Source organism: Dipodomys merriami, unplaced genomic scaffold (assembly GCF_024711535.1).
Source record: "Dipodomys merriami isolate MVZ:Mamm:240054 unplaced genomic scaffold, mDipMer1.0.p SCAF_121, whole genome shotgun sequence".
Taxonomy (NCBI): Eukaryota; Metazoa; Chordata; class Mammalia; order Rodentia; family Heteromyidae; genus Dipodomys; species Dipodomys merriami.
In genome coordinates this window covers 35,193-49,189 of record NW_027202505.1, presented here as the reverse complement: position 1 = coordinate 49,189, position 13,997 = coordinate 35,193, and the positions used below count along the sequence as shown (strand labels likewise).

The window sequence follows — 13,997 nt, the reverse complement described above, 5'->3', positions numbered from 1 at the left end:
TGATGCTGTCAAGTGATCTCTCACTTTTTTCCTTTCAAACTCCATTCAGTAAAAGAGAACAATAATATCATCAGCTCTGGTGGTTACCTAGTTGCACAACTGTGGGCCCAGGGCACTTGAGTTAAACCAGCTGAAAAAGTCTCAGGGGCTGGGAAGGTAGCTCAGTGGTAGAACTCTAGCCTTGAATGCATGAGGACCTGGGTTCGATTCCTCAGCACCACATAAGCAGGGGAAAAAAAGGCCGGAAGTGGCACTGTGGCTCAAGTGGTAGAGCGCTAGCCTTGAGCTGAAGAGCTGAGGGACAGCACCCAGGCCCAGAGTTCAGGCCCACAACCAGACCCCCCCCCCCCAAAAAAAAGTCTCAGACTTCTTCAGGTGTCTGACTTGGGGAAGAACCCCAATTCCAAAACAGAACACAAAGAGTGAGCCTAATTAAGGTGCATTTGTTTGCATATATGGGTCTGTCAAAATGAAACCTGCTTGTACAACTAGTTAGTGCTATTTTTTTTTTTAAGTATGGAGTGGGAGAAGCAGAATTAAACACCTGGATCTATCTCATTTCTTTGAACCACCTGGGCCCACCTTCATCAAGCCAAACAAATTTTAATACCTGATTCATCTGTGAATTCTCTGAGTTCTTGTTTGTTTTGTTCAATTGGGGGCTGGGAAATCAAATCAAGGGCCTCACATGTACTCAGCCACTAAGGCATACAGCTAGTCAAATTCTTCTGATTAACTGTTCTTTTTCTTTGGCATTAGCTGGTAACTCCATCTCAACATTCCAGTCTAAGGAAAAGGATAGAAATGAAAATGAGGGTGGTTTTAATGACTGAAATTAGCTTTCCAGAGTTCCTGGGAAGTAATGCATTGGCTAATATGAAGGATAGGATTCTGGGGCATCAGTGTCTCCCAAGAAGAATCTCTCTGATGATATTGGCACCATGAATAGCAGAGTGAGCTGGACCAGAACAGGAAGACTGATTAGCATACAACAATGAGGGCTAGGAAGATGGCTCAGTGGTAGAGTGCTTGCTTTGCATGCATGAGGTCCTGGGTTCGGCTCCTTAGCTCCAGATAAGCAGAAAAAGCTGGAAGTGGCACTGTGGCTGTAGTGGTAGAACACTAGCTTTGAGCTGAAGAGCTGAGGGACAGCGTCTAGGCCCAGAGTTCAGTCCCCACAACCAACAACAACAACAGCAACAAAAATGCAATAATGAGTATAGATCCTAGTGTCTTTCTTGATCTCACAGAGACTTTTTGGTTTCAGAAACTCACATAAAGAGTAGCTTTTAGGCCAATTGAAATTAAGAGGTCCATAGTGAAACTCAGAGAAGTCCTTGGATAAAACAGGTAACATTCCATAGAGAAAGGCAGAGAGGAACAAATCTGGACCTAGCCTAGTTGATATCAGATGTGGCATTAAACTGGGCAGAACCCAAATATCCATTCAACTATGTGGCTCAGAATTTGAATTTGTTGTTTTTGGTTTTTTGTTGGTCGGGCTTGAACTCTGGGCCTGGGCACTATCCTTCAGCATTTTACTTCAAGGCTAGCACTCTACCACTTGAGCCATAGTGCCACTTCCGATTTTCTGGTAGTTTATTGGAGACCGAGTCTCACGGACTTTCCTGCTTGGGCTGGCTATGAATTATAATCCTCAAATCTCAGCCTTCTGAGTAGCTAGGATTGCAGGCATGAGCCACTGGCGCCCAGCAAAAATTTGAAATGTTTAAGAAGATATATGGTTATATCTTTGACTAGAGGAAAGATCCAAGTTCTAAAGGATGATAATAAATTAAGGATAAAACATACTGATTCCTGCTGGGCGCCGGTGCCTGTAATCCTAGCTATTCAGGAGGCTGAGATCTGAGGATCACAATTCAAAGCCAGCCCGAGCAGGAAAGTCCATGAGACTCTTATCTCCAATATACCACTAGAAAACCGGAAGTAGCGCTGATCAGGTGGTAGCATGCTAGCCTTGAGCTGAAGAGCTGAGGGATAGTGCCCAACCCTAGAGTTCAAGCCCCACGACCAACAAAAAAACCAATCATACTGATTCCTTTCAGTAAATGACCCAGACTTACAACTTACTGTAAGGTTGATTGAACTCATTGATCGTGCAGATGAATGGTTTCCTGGTTCTCTCATGTGAACTAGTTAGCCCCATTGTCTACAGCTTGTTTGGAAAAATAAATAATATAGTCTTTCTTTGGCTGTTGTGGGGTGTTTGATTGTATTCCTAGAACATGGTGGCATATACCAAATCCCACTGGACAAAGCCATAAAAACAGAGTCCTATATTGGTGGTGATCATACTAGGAAAGCCACCAATGGGCTCTCCTTGCTCAGCCTTTTCAGACTGTAACAGAGGTGAGGCTAGGCTCCTTGCAGGAAGATAGCCTGTCTCAAGATGGCCACATTTTGAAATGAACAAGGTATTCTGGGTGAATCTCAGAATAAGGAATGCTCTGGAATTTGAGGTCTCATGAAGATGGGAGTATACAGGGTACTGAAGACAGTTGGGAAGCTATCTTTTTGGTAGTTTCATAGCACTAAAGTAACACAATTATTTCTTTTCTTACTTAGCCCTGGACGGTCCCCAGTTTCATTTGACAGTGAGATAATAATGATGAATCATGTGTACAAAGAAAGATTCCCCAAGGTAAGCATCTATTTTAAAGGAAATGGTAATGTGTAAAGATGGCTGCTTATGCAACTCAGTTGGAAGAGTGGAGTGGGGTGGAGTGCTGCCTCCAGAGGTAACCAAAGGGACTAAGAATGTGGCATACTAGTATAGTGCTTGCCTAGCATGCATGAAACCCTGAGTTTGATTCCTCAGTACCACATAAACAGAAAAAGCCAGAAGTGGCACTGTGGCTCAGTGGTAGAGTGCTAGCCTTGAGCAAAAGAAGCTCAGGGACAGTGTCCAGGCCGTGAGTTCAAGCAAAGAGAAAGAGAGGAGAGAGAGAGAGAGAGAGAGAGAGAGAGAGAGAGAGAGAGAGAGAGAGAGAGAGAGAGAGAGAGAGAGAACACCAAAAAAGAACAGAAAGGCACCCAGAGGAGGAGAAAGAGGAGCTTCCAGACTGCAGGAGAAGCTGGAAGTAACTGCAGGGACTATGAATTTACAAAACCCCTGCTTCTCTATTTCCCAGAGGGAGAGGTGACTAGAAGGGTATATCTTTCTAGTGACATCCCCTTTAGTCACCATGAACATCAGGATATGTGTCTGTAGGTTTCCCTCATAGCAGGATTTGCCCTCAGATCATACCTTCATTTGGTACAAATATCTCAAGATGTCCCCTAGAGAGTATATAGTCAGAGGGATGTGAGCTAGCATGAAGAGGCTAGAATGGACAATAGGAAGAGAAACAAATGATGTTTCAGGAGTTACTTACTAATGTTTGTATTTGCATTTCCAAGCAGGAAAATGCTGAGGGGGAGAGGTAGATTGCTACCTAACATAGCTAAGAAATAGCATATACACTTATGCTACAAACCTTCTGGAGCTTGCTCTGCATTCTGATTAGGTGCCACTTGTTGTGCATTCTGGCCTAAACTTGGGAGATAGGCCTTGTTCCTGAAGAAAGAAAGAAGCCAGCATCATATTGAGATAGAACAGTGGGCCACTGTCCATGACCACAGGAGCCTAAGGTGCTCAAGCTGCCTCCTTCCCCCCCCCGCCCCCCAGATCGTGGGGCTTTTATTCATAGTCTGGGCATGGTCCCTGATTTTCTTTTGCTCAAGGCTTAGCACTTGAGTCATAGTGCCATTTCTGGCTTTTTCTGTTTATGTGATACTGAGGAATTGAACCCAAGGCTTCATGAATGCTAACAAGCACTCTACCACTAAGCTCCCTTCCTATCCCCCTTCCTTTTTTTTTTGAAATTGCTAGGCAGGTGCTCTACCACCTGAACCACACCTCTAGCCTGTTTTTGTTTTGTATTTGGGTACAGTCTTTTTGCCTTGGCCTGTTTTTTCCCTAAGCCAGTCTTGGACCTACATCCTCCTACCTATAACTCCCATTCTCTTTTTCCCAGTGTGTATGTGCATGCATAAGTTTATCACAAAGTACTGGAAATCAGAATTCACCACCTAGTAGCAAAGGGAAAATGTCAGACTCCTGGAAAGGCATCTACAAACTTGTTCACTGGGGCTGGGAAGATGGCTCAGTGGTGGAGTGCTTGCCTTGCATGCATGAGGCCCTGGGTTCAATTCCTCAGCACCATATAAGCAGAAAAGGCTGGAAGCAGTGCTGTGGCTCAAGTGGTAGAGTGCTAGCCATGAGCTGAAGAGCTGAGGGACAGTGCCCAGGCCCAGAATTCAGGCCCCATGATTGACAAAAAAACAAAACAAAAACAAAACTTGTTCACTGATATGTATCTGTCATTTTGACATGATATACTGTACTAGATGCCTTTCTTGCCTTCTAGGAATCTAGTCATGTTCCTATTCACAGTCTCCCATCACATTTTGGCTCCAGAGATCAAAGAAATTCATGCCTTTAGTAACCGCTGAGAAACTGTTTAGCTATGTTCAGTAGATTTAATAAGCAAATCCTCAGGTTTAAATAAGAGAACACTTAGGTGATAAAACTCTGATTTGTAGGGCTAGGAAGGTGGCTCAGTGGTAGAGTGCTTACCTTGCATGCATGAGGCCTTGGGTTCGATTCCTCAACACCACATAAGCAGAAAAAGCTGGAAATGGTGCTATGGCTCAAGTGGTAGAGTGCTAGCCTTGAGCTGAAGAGCTGAGGGATAGTGCCCAGGCCTAGAGTTCAGGCTCCACGACCAACCAAAACAAACAAACAAAACTCTGATTTGTAGAACTTCCTAGGACAAAGAAAGGTTTAGAAACCAGCCACGTCTGGATATTTAGTATATCCAGTAAGGAGGCCCACTGGTAGCACAAAGGAAAGAGAAACCTGGTTTGCTAGGGAGTAAAAGCTTCCCCAAGGAGAGGTGAATGCTTGAATGAGATGAAAAGGAATAAACAGGAGCTTCCACAGAAGAGCTGGAGGGGTGAGAAAACCACACTCATGGAACAGTATAAAGCGAAGGCTGAAATAACACATGGTAAAAGAAAACAGCAAACCATCATGTCCTCAGAATAAAAGAGTTTGTGCTTCAAGGAGTGCTGGAACACATGCAGAGTCAGACAAGAGAGAGCCTTGTACAGTTCTGGGCATCCTGATTTGAATGTGATCTCTTGTCATATTTTTTTTCCATTATCATGTTTCCCAGATGCAAACTACAGAATGAGCCCATCTTTTAGGCTCTTTGCTAAGTCCTTCAAGCTTAGCTGTAGCAAACTGAGATTTGAAGAGAAGTGTCAAATTTTCTTGCTTTTATTCACAGGCCACTGCACAAATGGAAGAACGACTAGCAGAGTTCATTTCTTCCAACACTCCAGATAGTGTGTTGCCTTTGGCAGATGGAGCCCTGAGCTTCATTCATCATCAAGTGATTGAGATGGCCCGAGACTGCCTGGATAAATCTCGGAGTGGACTCATTACATCGCACTACTTCTACGAACTTCAAGAGAATTTGGAGAAACTTTTACAAGATGTGAGTGTCCTCAGGGCTATAATGAAATTTCTCTGTGGTAGTCTCAGGCTTGCATCAGAAATGAGTCTCACCATTGTTCAGCAACTACTTTCAAATGTGGCACTGATGAACTCAGACCCCTTCCCAGTCTCCTGTATCACTAAAAGTAGTTTATTTTGTATCAAAGAAAACTTGGTTCTGTGAGTTCTTTCTTTCTTTTTTTTTTTTTTTTTTTGGGGGGGGGGGGCGGTCCGGTCGTGGGGCCTGAACTCTGGGCCTGGGCGCTGTCCCTCAGCTCTTCAGCTCAAGGCTAGTGCTCTACCACTTGAGCCACAGCGCCACTTCTGGCTTTTTTCTTTTTGCTTATGTGGTGCTGAGGAATCAAACCCAGGGCCTCAGGCATGCAAGCCAAGCGCTCTACCACTGAGCCATCTTCCCAGCCCTGTGAGTTCTTTCTTAATCCAAAGCTATATTACTGTGTCTGAGATACCAACATAAGTAGCATTCTTAAGTATTTGACTTGTTACCAAAGTCAAAAAAGTAGCCTCAATGGATATGGTAGACTCTCTTCCACCAGAAATAATTGGCTTAAATAGTGCCTTCCCGTTATTTGTCCTTAACCCAGGAGAAACATAGCAGGGCTTACCCTCTAGGTTTATCCATTTTCTCATGTTCCATTAACATGGTAAGAAGTTCTCTTAATTCATTTTTAGAGATGTAGTCCTTTCTGAAGGAGCATCTGTGCAAATCCCTAAACTATTCAAGTCTCAAACTGAACTTATCTTTTCCATTATCCAGTTTGTCTAAAATCAAATTGTTTAAGCAACCTTTGTGTTCTCTGTAGGCTCATGAGCGCTCAGAGAGTTCCGAAGTAGCCTTTGTAATACAGCTGGTAAAAAAGCTGATGATTGTCATTGCCCGCCCAGCTCGTCTCCTAGAATGCCTGGTGAGTGAACTCTGGAAAGGCTGGCTGGGGAGGTAGGGAGTGGTAACATCAGAGGAAGTATTTTGCCAACAAAAAATTGACAGTACCACTGCCATTTTTGTTGCTGAGCTCCATATTTAAATATGATTTGCAAAAAATAAAGATAGATAGATACATAGATAGATAGATAGATAATTAGTCTGACATGCTGAGCCAGTCCTAGATTAGTGGGAACTTTGGAAGCCAGGAGTGTCATGTAACCTAGGCCAGTTTGGTTTGTACAAGTGGAGTCCTTCATTTAACCATTCAGGTATGTTACTGAATACTTACATCATGTTAGACATAAGAGATACAAGCATGAATAAAGCAAAGTCACTGATTTCAAGATGTCTCCTGTGGTGTTTGGAAGTATAAAGTATGTATATGTATAAATGGCAATTACAATATTACAGGAGACACAGTTATGGTCTGTACTGGTTATCATGGGAACCTGGTGAAGGGAATAAACATTTTAATTCTCCTTGGAGTGAAGATGCAATGAAAAGTCTGGTAACCAGGAGGGGGGACTTCAAGGATGAGTAAAGTTTGCCATGTAAGGGACATGGAACTAGAACATTCAGTGGAACAAAGGTGGTTTTTTTGTTGTTGTTGTTTGTTTTTGTTTTGTTTTGGTCAGTTGTGGGGCTTGAACTATGGGCTTGGGTACTGTCTCTGCACTCTTCAGATCAAGGCAAGCGCTCTACCACTTGAGCCACAGCGCCACTTCCAGTTTTCTAGTGGTTTATTGGAGATAAGAGTCTCATGGTATTTCCTGCCCTGGCTGGCTTTGAATGGTGTCCTCAGATCTCAGCCTCCTGAGTAGCTAGGATTACTGGCATGAGCCACTGATGCCAGCAAACAAAGGTTATTTTATATATTATCTTCAAGAAGTTATACAAAAGAAGTGACATATAACAAAACAGTTCATGAATACAATGCATCTTGTTACAATGCATCAGAGTTACCCCACAGGTTGTATTTAAAGAAGTGGTGAGGAAAGTATAACAGGCTCTGTTAGAGGGTTAGTATTAGCAGGAGAGTTTGGAATAAAGATTGGAAAAGGAGGAGGATGAAAGAAGATGATGTATATATCTGTGTATCCATGTATTATATCGAAGAAAATAGAATAACAAAACCTGTTGTAATTGTTTGGGGAAGGGAGGAAGAGACAGGGTTAGAGGGAGTGAGATTGAGATATTCTAAACATATGAAAGTTTAACACCCCTTCATTTAACTAATGTAAGCAAATAAAGTAGAAATGGCAAGGGACGAAGCTAGAAGACATAGTATGTATCAACTCAGGAGTTTGCATTAAGACGACGAGGGGCCAGGCATCTGTGGCTCACATCTGTAATCCTAATTACTCAGGAGGCTGAGATGTGAGGATCATGAATCGAATACAGCTCAGGCAGGAAAATCAGTGAGACTCTTCCTCCAATTAGTTATTTAAAAAGCCAGAAGTAGAGATGTGGCTCAAGTGGTAGAGCACTAGTCTTGGTAGCTCAGGGATAGTTGCCAGGCCCTGAGTGCACGCGCACATGCTCACGCACACACATACACTCTTAGACAAGTTGGATCTTCTAAAAAGTTTAAGCTAGAATGTGACGTGGTTACATATACTCTTCTCTTAATCTCCTGTATTTAGGATAATTCACATATAGCTAGGTACTGATGGCTCATGCTTAATAGCTACTCAGGAGGCTGAGATCTGAGGATCTTGGTTCAGAGCCAGCCAATGCAAGAATGTCTGTGAGATTTTTATCTCCATTTAACCAGCAAGAAGCCATAAGTGGGCCTGAGTGTTAGTCTTTTTTTTTTTTTTTTGGTGGGTCGTGGGCCTGAACTCTGGGCCTGGGCACTGTCCCTCAGCCCTTCAGCTCAAGGCTAGTGTTCTACACTTGAGCCACAGCGCCACTTCCAGCTTTTTCTGTTTATGTGGTGCTGAGGAATCAAACCCAGGGCCTCATGCATGCAAGGTAAGCACTCTACCACTGAGCCACCTTCCCAGCCCCTGAGTGTTAGTCTTGAGTGAAGATACTCTGGGACAAGCATCTAGACCTTGAGTTCAAGCCCTAGGACTGGTGAAAAAATACATTCCTTTGAAACATACAATAGTTTGTTTAATTTCAACAAATACATACCTATGTATTCACTTCTATAATTGAAATTTGAAAATGTTTCTGTATCTTTAAAAAGTTCCTTTGTGCCCTTTGTGGTCAGTTCTTCTGCCAAGAACACTTACCTGTTTTGTTTTTTACCATTAATACATTTGTCTTTGTACAGTTTCATGTACTGAAACCATATGGCAATGTTCTGAGTTTTCACTCAGCATAGTGTTTCTTTGTGATTTATATATGTTGCGTGTATTAGTATGTGGTTTCTATTTATTTCTGAATAAATACTCCGTGAGATTTAGTTCTAAGAAAAATTACTTTGGTCTCTACATGGATGGCAAATAAACCAGAGAAATCAGCACAGAGATACCTAAAGCAATGTCTGTGAAATGGAGTGGCAGCAGTTAGAGAAAAGAAAAGAGATGACTGTGAAGGTGTTTTTTGTTTGTTTGTTTGTTTGTTCTTTGTGCTAGTCCTGGGACTTGAACTCAGTTTGGGTGCTGTCCATAAGCTTTTTTGCTCAAAGATAGCATTCTACCACTTGAGCCACAACTCCACTTCTGGCTTTTTGATGGTTAAGTAAAGATAAGTCTCTCTTGGACATTGCTGCCTCACTGGCTAGACTGGCTTCGAACTGCAGTCCTCAGATCTCAGCCTTTTGAATAGCTAGGATTACAGGCATGAACCACCATCATCTGGATACAGGAGTATTTTGAGGTAAAAGTTCTGACCAGATGGGAATTAAGAAAAAAAAAAAGGACTTTAAAGTCTGGCTTATAATATCTGGATAGATAGTAGTGTAGTTCTCCAAAATTGGGACCAGAGGTATAAAAGCCAGGGGCAATGCAGAGGCTAGAGACCTATGTCCTTTTGAGATCTGTGGTGAAGCAAGGGCTTGGAGGCAGAGTTCACTTGTTTTCTATTTCTTTCTCCCTGATTTCTCAAAGGTCAGTTCATCCCTTTGAACCTTGATTTCTGCACTGAAGTCACAAAGTACAAAATGCATTGTACTTATAGTTTGATTTGCTAAACTGAAATTCACAAACTACTTAAATATAATTTAAAAAACAAGTTGTGCAGCCCAGATAAGTAAGACCCTCATTATTTTGTGTAGTCAGCAGTAGAGCCCAGGCCCTTGCATACAGGTGGTCAGTAAATATTCAAAAGTATGCATACAGCTTGAGAGCTGTGAGCTGAAGCTCTTGGGAACTGTAAGTATGAACCGGGTCTGCTCTGGACTGATTACCTGAACATATTTAACAGTGGCATCTGGTTGAAGAAAGACTTGGCTGGGTGAATAGGCTAAGCTCTCTTGAAACCAAAAGCCCTTGTCCTTATTGCTAGAAAGACAGCATAGGCTTAGGATGTCACCAGAGATGACCTATAAAAAAAAAACTCTGTCCTTAGACAGGTACTGGTGGCTCATACCTGTAATCCTAGCTACTCAGGAGGCTGAGATCTGAGGATTGCAGTTCAAAGTCAGCCTGGGCAGAAAAGTCCATGAGACTTTTATCTCCAATTAACCACCAGAAAACCGGAAGTGGCTCTGTGGCTCAAGTGATAAAGTGCTTATTTTGAGCTGAAGAGCTGAGGGACAGCACCCAAGCCCAGAGTTCAAGCCTCATGACTGTCTAAAAAATAAAAAAATAAATAAATAAAAGACCTGTCCCTATTTTCATAATCCCTAAATTCCATGTATTTAGGGGTTGAGGTGATCTTATCACAAGGACAAGTCTTTCTTTTTTTTTTTTAATCCAGTCATGGGGCTTGAACTCTGGGCCTGAGCACTGTCCCTCAGCTCTTCAGCTCAAGGCTAGCACTCTACCACTTGAGCTACAGCGCCACTTCCAGTTTTCTTGTGGTTTACTGGAGACAAGAGTCTCACGGACTTTCCTGCCTGGGCTGGCTTTAAACTGGGATCCTCAGATCTCAGCCTCCTGAGTAGCTAGGATTACAGGCGTGAGCCACCAGTGCCCTGCAAGGACAAGTCGTCTTATTCACTCCTGCCTCTGCTATATGCTATGAACCAGAGGCCAGCAGCATTCACTTGTATCTCTCACACTCATTACATCTCTCTGGTACAGGAGTTTGACCCTGAAGAGTTCTATCACCTTTTAGAAGCAGCCGAAGGCCATGCCAAAGAGGGACATGGAATTAAATGTGACATTCCCCGCTACATCATCAGCCAGCTGGGCCTCACACGGGATCCCCTAGAAGGTGAGCATACTGCCTGTTGGCTGCAAAGAAGAGATTTCACCTGCACATGGACTGAACTTGGCATCAGGGGCCTCAGAAGTACCTTGTGTCTCCTTGTCTTGGGCCCAGTTGGGTTAGATTTAGAGCTTCAGTTCAAATGAAGTCAACCACAAAGGACTATAATCACGTTTTCAAAAATGGTCACTTCCTCTACACATTTGCCTCTCCTGATGGTCCCCTTGCAAATCTTTCTTCGGGAGATGGTGTAGCTTAGTGCTTCAGAGGATATCTCCATTCTTCTGGGCTTCTCACTGAGCCACATGAACCATGGGCATTTGTTCTGCTTCTGTATCCCTTCTTGAATTCTTACCCCATCTAGTAAAGCATTATTGAACAGCAGACCAATATTAGTGGCCTGTCTTAGGCTGTGTCACCTAGAAAACATCCAAAATTTAAAAAAGCTAGACTGTGCCAAGCCTGGACTTGTAAAAATGGTACAGTAACATTTGGCTTGTTTCCTGATCTGTGACTATACCGAGAGTAGAGCCACAGAACTAGATTTGCATCCCAGGCTGAATAAGAAAGAATGCCTACCACACATACATCTTTATATGACCTGAGGCTACTACTGATGTGCTTGACATTGCTGCACATACTTTTTTCTTGTGTCCTTGGCATTTTCTAGAAATGGCCCAGCTGAGCAGTTACGACAGCCCCAACACTCCGGAGACAGATGATTCAGTTGACGTAAGTCTCTTGAGTTCCTGCCTCAATCTTGGAGCCTGATACCTGTGAAGCAAAGGCCCTTCAGTTCACTTTAGGAATACACCTAGGGACTAGAAATGTGGCTTAGTAATAGAGTGCTTGCCTCACATGCATGAAATCCTGGGTTTGATACATAGAAAAAGCCAGATATAGCACTGTGGCTCAAGTGGTAGAGTGCTAGCCTTGATCAAAAGAAGCTCAGGGACAGTGCCCAGGCTCCGAGTTCAAGCCCCAGGACTGGCCAAAAAAAAACAAAAACAAAAAAAAAACATCTGAATGCTGGGCTCATGCCTGTAATCCTAGCTACTCAGGAGGCTGAGATCTGAGGATCAAGGGTCAAAGCCAACCTGGACAGGAAGGTCATGAGATTCTTACCTCCAATTAACCACCAAAAAGCTGAAAAGTAATGGATGCGTGTCTTAAGTGGTATAGTGTTAGTCTTGAGCAAGAAAGCTCAGGGACAGCACCCTGAGTTCAAGCCCCAAGACCTGCACTCCTTACCCCCCCCCCCCATTAAAAAAAAAAAAAAAGTACATCTGAAGGAGAGATGGGGAAGTTGGTGACTGCAGACACTGGAGTCATGTGGTTAATGGGAAGGAATGGACAGGTACCTGTAGCAAGGCTGAAAACTGAGCTAGTTGCTAGGACCATTGCTTTACTAAGCATATGAACTCTGAGAAGCACTGTCTCCTGCCTTTTCCCTTGTCTTTTAGGGCCGTGGAGCATCCCTAACATCTAAAAAGACACCCTCTGAAGAGGACTTTGAAACCATAAAGCTCATCAGCAATGGCGCTTATGGGTAAAGGCGGGTCAGAGTATAGCCAGGACTGGAGCTGAGTCAGCACTTGGTTTCTTCCTTCTGGGAGTAGATCTACTGCCCAATCCTAGGCAGCAGATAGCTCAGAGTAGACTCTGTCCCTCTCTAAAGTCTCCTGGAGAAGCAACAGTTCAGTTTCTTATCATATCTGAACATTGTTATTTTTCCAAGGCAAGATTTGACCTCTCTTGGTACTCCTCCTCTGTCTGAGTTCTGAAAGCATTGAACTGGATCCTTAAGAAATTTTCTGTCACAAAATTTAAGACTTGTGTGAGCCATGGGGCCCATATCCTCTCTTTAATATGTATATCCCTGTTCCCTTGTTCTGTGGACTTACAAGGTGACTTGAAAGGTATAAGGAAGCAGGTGGGTAAAGGAATGCACAGCACAGGTGCTGAGAGTCTGTGGGGGCTGGTCTGGGCTGTATTTCCCAGGGCCGTATTCCTGGTGCGGCACAAGTCCACTCGGCAGCGGTTTGCCATGAAGAAGATCAACAAGCAGAATCTCATCCTACGAAACCAGATCCAGCAGGCCTTTGTGGAACGTGACATATTGACTTTCGCTGAGAACCCCTTTGTGGTCAGCATGTTCTGCTCTTTTGAGACTAAGCGTCACTTGTGCATGGTGATGGAATATGTTGAAGGTACTGAAGGTATTGGGGGAAAGGTGACCTTGTGTAGGGGCTGTGGTGCAATCCAAGACTTAGACCTAAACAGGAGTAAAGTTTCAGATCCCAGCCCTCTCTGGCATTGATTTTCAGGATCTCAGAGATTATTGCTTTACCATGCTGTATGAGAAGCACTCTTGGACAGGATATAGCAGCCCAGCAGCTATAGAAAGCCTCCATTCCCTCTACCCTTGGCATCAGACAGGAACAAAAGGTTAGGAAGCTGAGCCACAAAAGCCCAAGTTGGGGTACTTGGCAGATTGTATCTTGGCCTCAGAAGAAAGGGAAGGGAAGCAATTGCTCTGACTGATGGCCTGAGAAGGGAACATCCCCTAAATCCACTCAAAATGTTTGGGGGGAATGGATTAGAAGAACAGCTAGGTCAGAGCTCTACCAAGGGGCAGCAGATTTTGCAGTGGTCCTTCTCTTACCCTCTCACTGTAGTATATCGCTTAAGTTGATGCTGAACAAAACTACCTTTTTGATTCAGTGAATGTGTGCTAAGAGTTAGCAGTGTTATCTAACAGCTGTCCTTAGGGAGTGCTAACCTAAGAGCTAGCTAGAGCAGAAAACTGGATCTCTCCCTCATGATAGTCTGGGCTTTGTTATAGGAGGAGACTGTGCTACTCTGCTGAAAAACATCGGGGCCCTTCCTGTGGACATGGTGCGTCTATACTTTGCAGAAACTGTGCTGGCCCTGGAGTACCTACACAATTATGGCATTGTGCACCGTGACCTCAAGCCTGATAAGTATGCCTATAATCAGGATTCATTGTCTAGTTCTCCCTCTTTTCTTTTTTTTTTATTGTAACAACAATAATGGGTAATGGGGCTTGAACTCAAAGCCCTGGGCTTAGAGCACTTTTGCTCATGGCTAGTGTTCAACAATTTTTTTGGGGTGGGCCTGGGCGCTGTCCCTCAGCTCTTCGGC

The 13,997-nt window shown here is 43.6% G+C and overlaps 1 protein-coding gene across 3 annotated transcripts in view; it reads left to right on the top strand.

The window, feature by feature from the left end:
* Positions 1 to 13,997, top strand: part of LOC138823612 (microtubule-associated serine/threonine-protein kinase 2) — a 125,284-nt gene that overhangs the window by 100,310 nt on the left and 10,977 nt on the right. For all 3 annotated transcript variants that reach the window (XM_070017008.1, XM_070017009.1, XM_070017010.1), the window contains 8 exons: positions 2,587 to 2,662; positions 5,355 to 5,564; positions 6,388 to 6,489; positions 10,706 to 10,838; positions 11,503 to 11,564; positions 12,296 to 12,381; positions 12,834 to 13,042; positions 13,678 to 13,816. In XM_070017008.1, the coding sequence (XP_069873109.1) occupies positions 2,587 to 2,662; positions 5,355 to 5,564; positions 6,388 to 6,489; positions 10,706 to 10,838; positions 11,503 to 11,564; positions 12,296 to 12,381; positions 12,834 to 13,042; positions 13,678 to 13,816 (1,017 nt within the window). The remainder of the gene's footprint in view (positions 1 to 2,586; positions 2,663 to 5,354; positions 5,565 to 6,387; positions 6,490 to 10,705; positions 10,839 to 11,502; positions 11,565 to 12,295; positions 12,382 to 12,833; positions 13,043 to 13,677; positions 13,817 to 13,997) is intronic.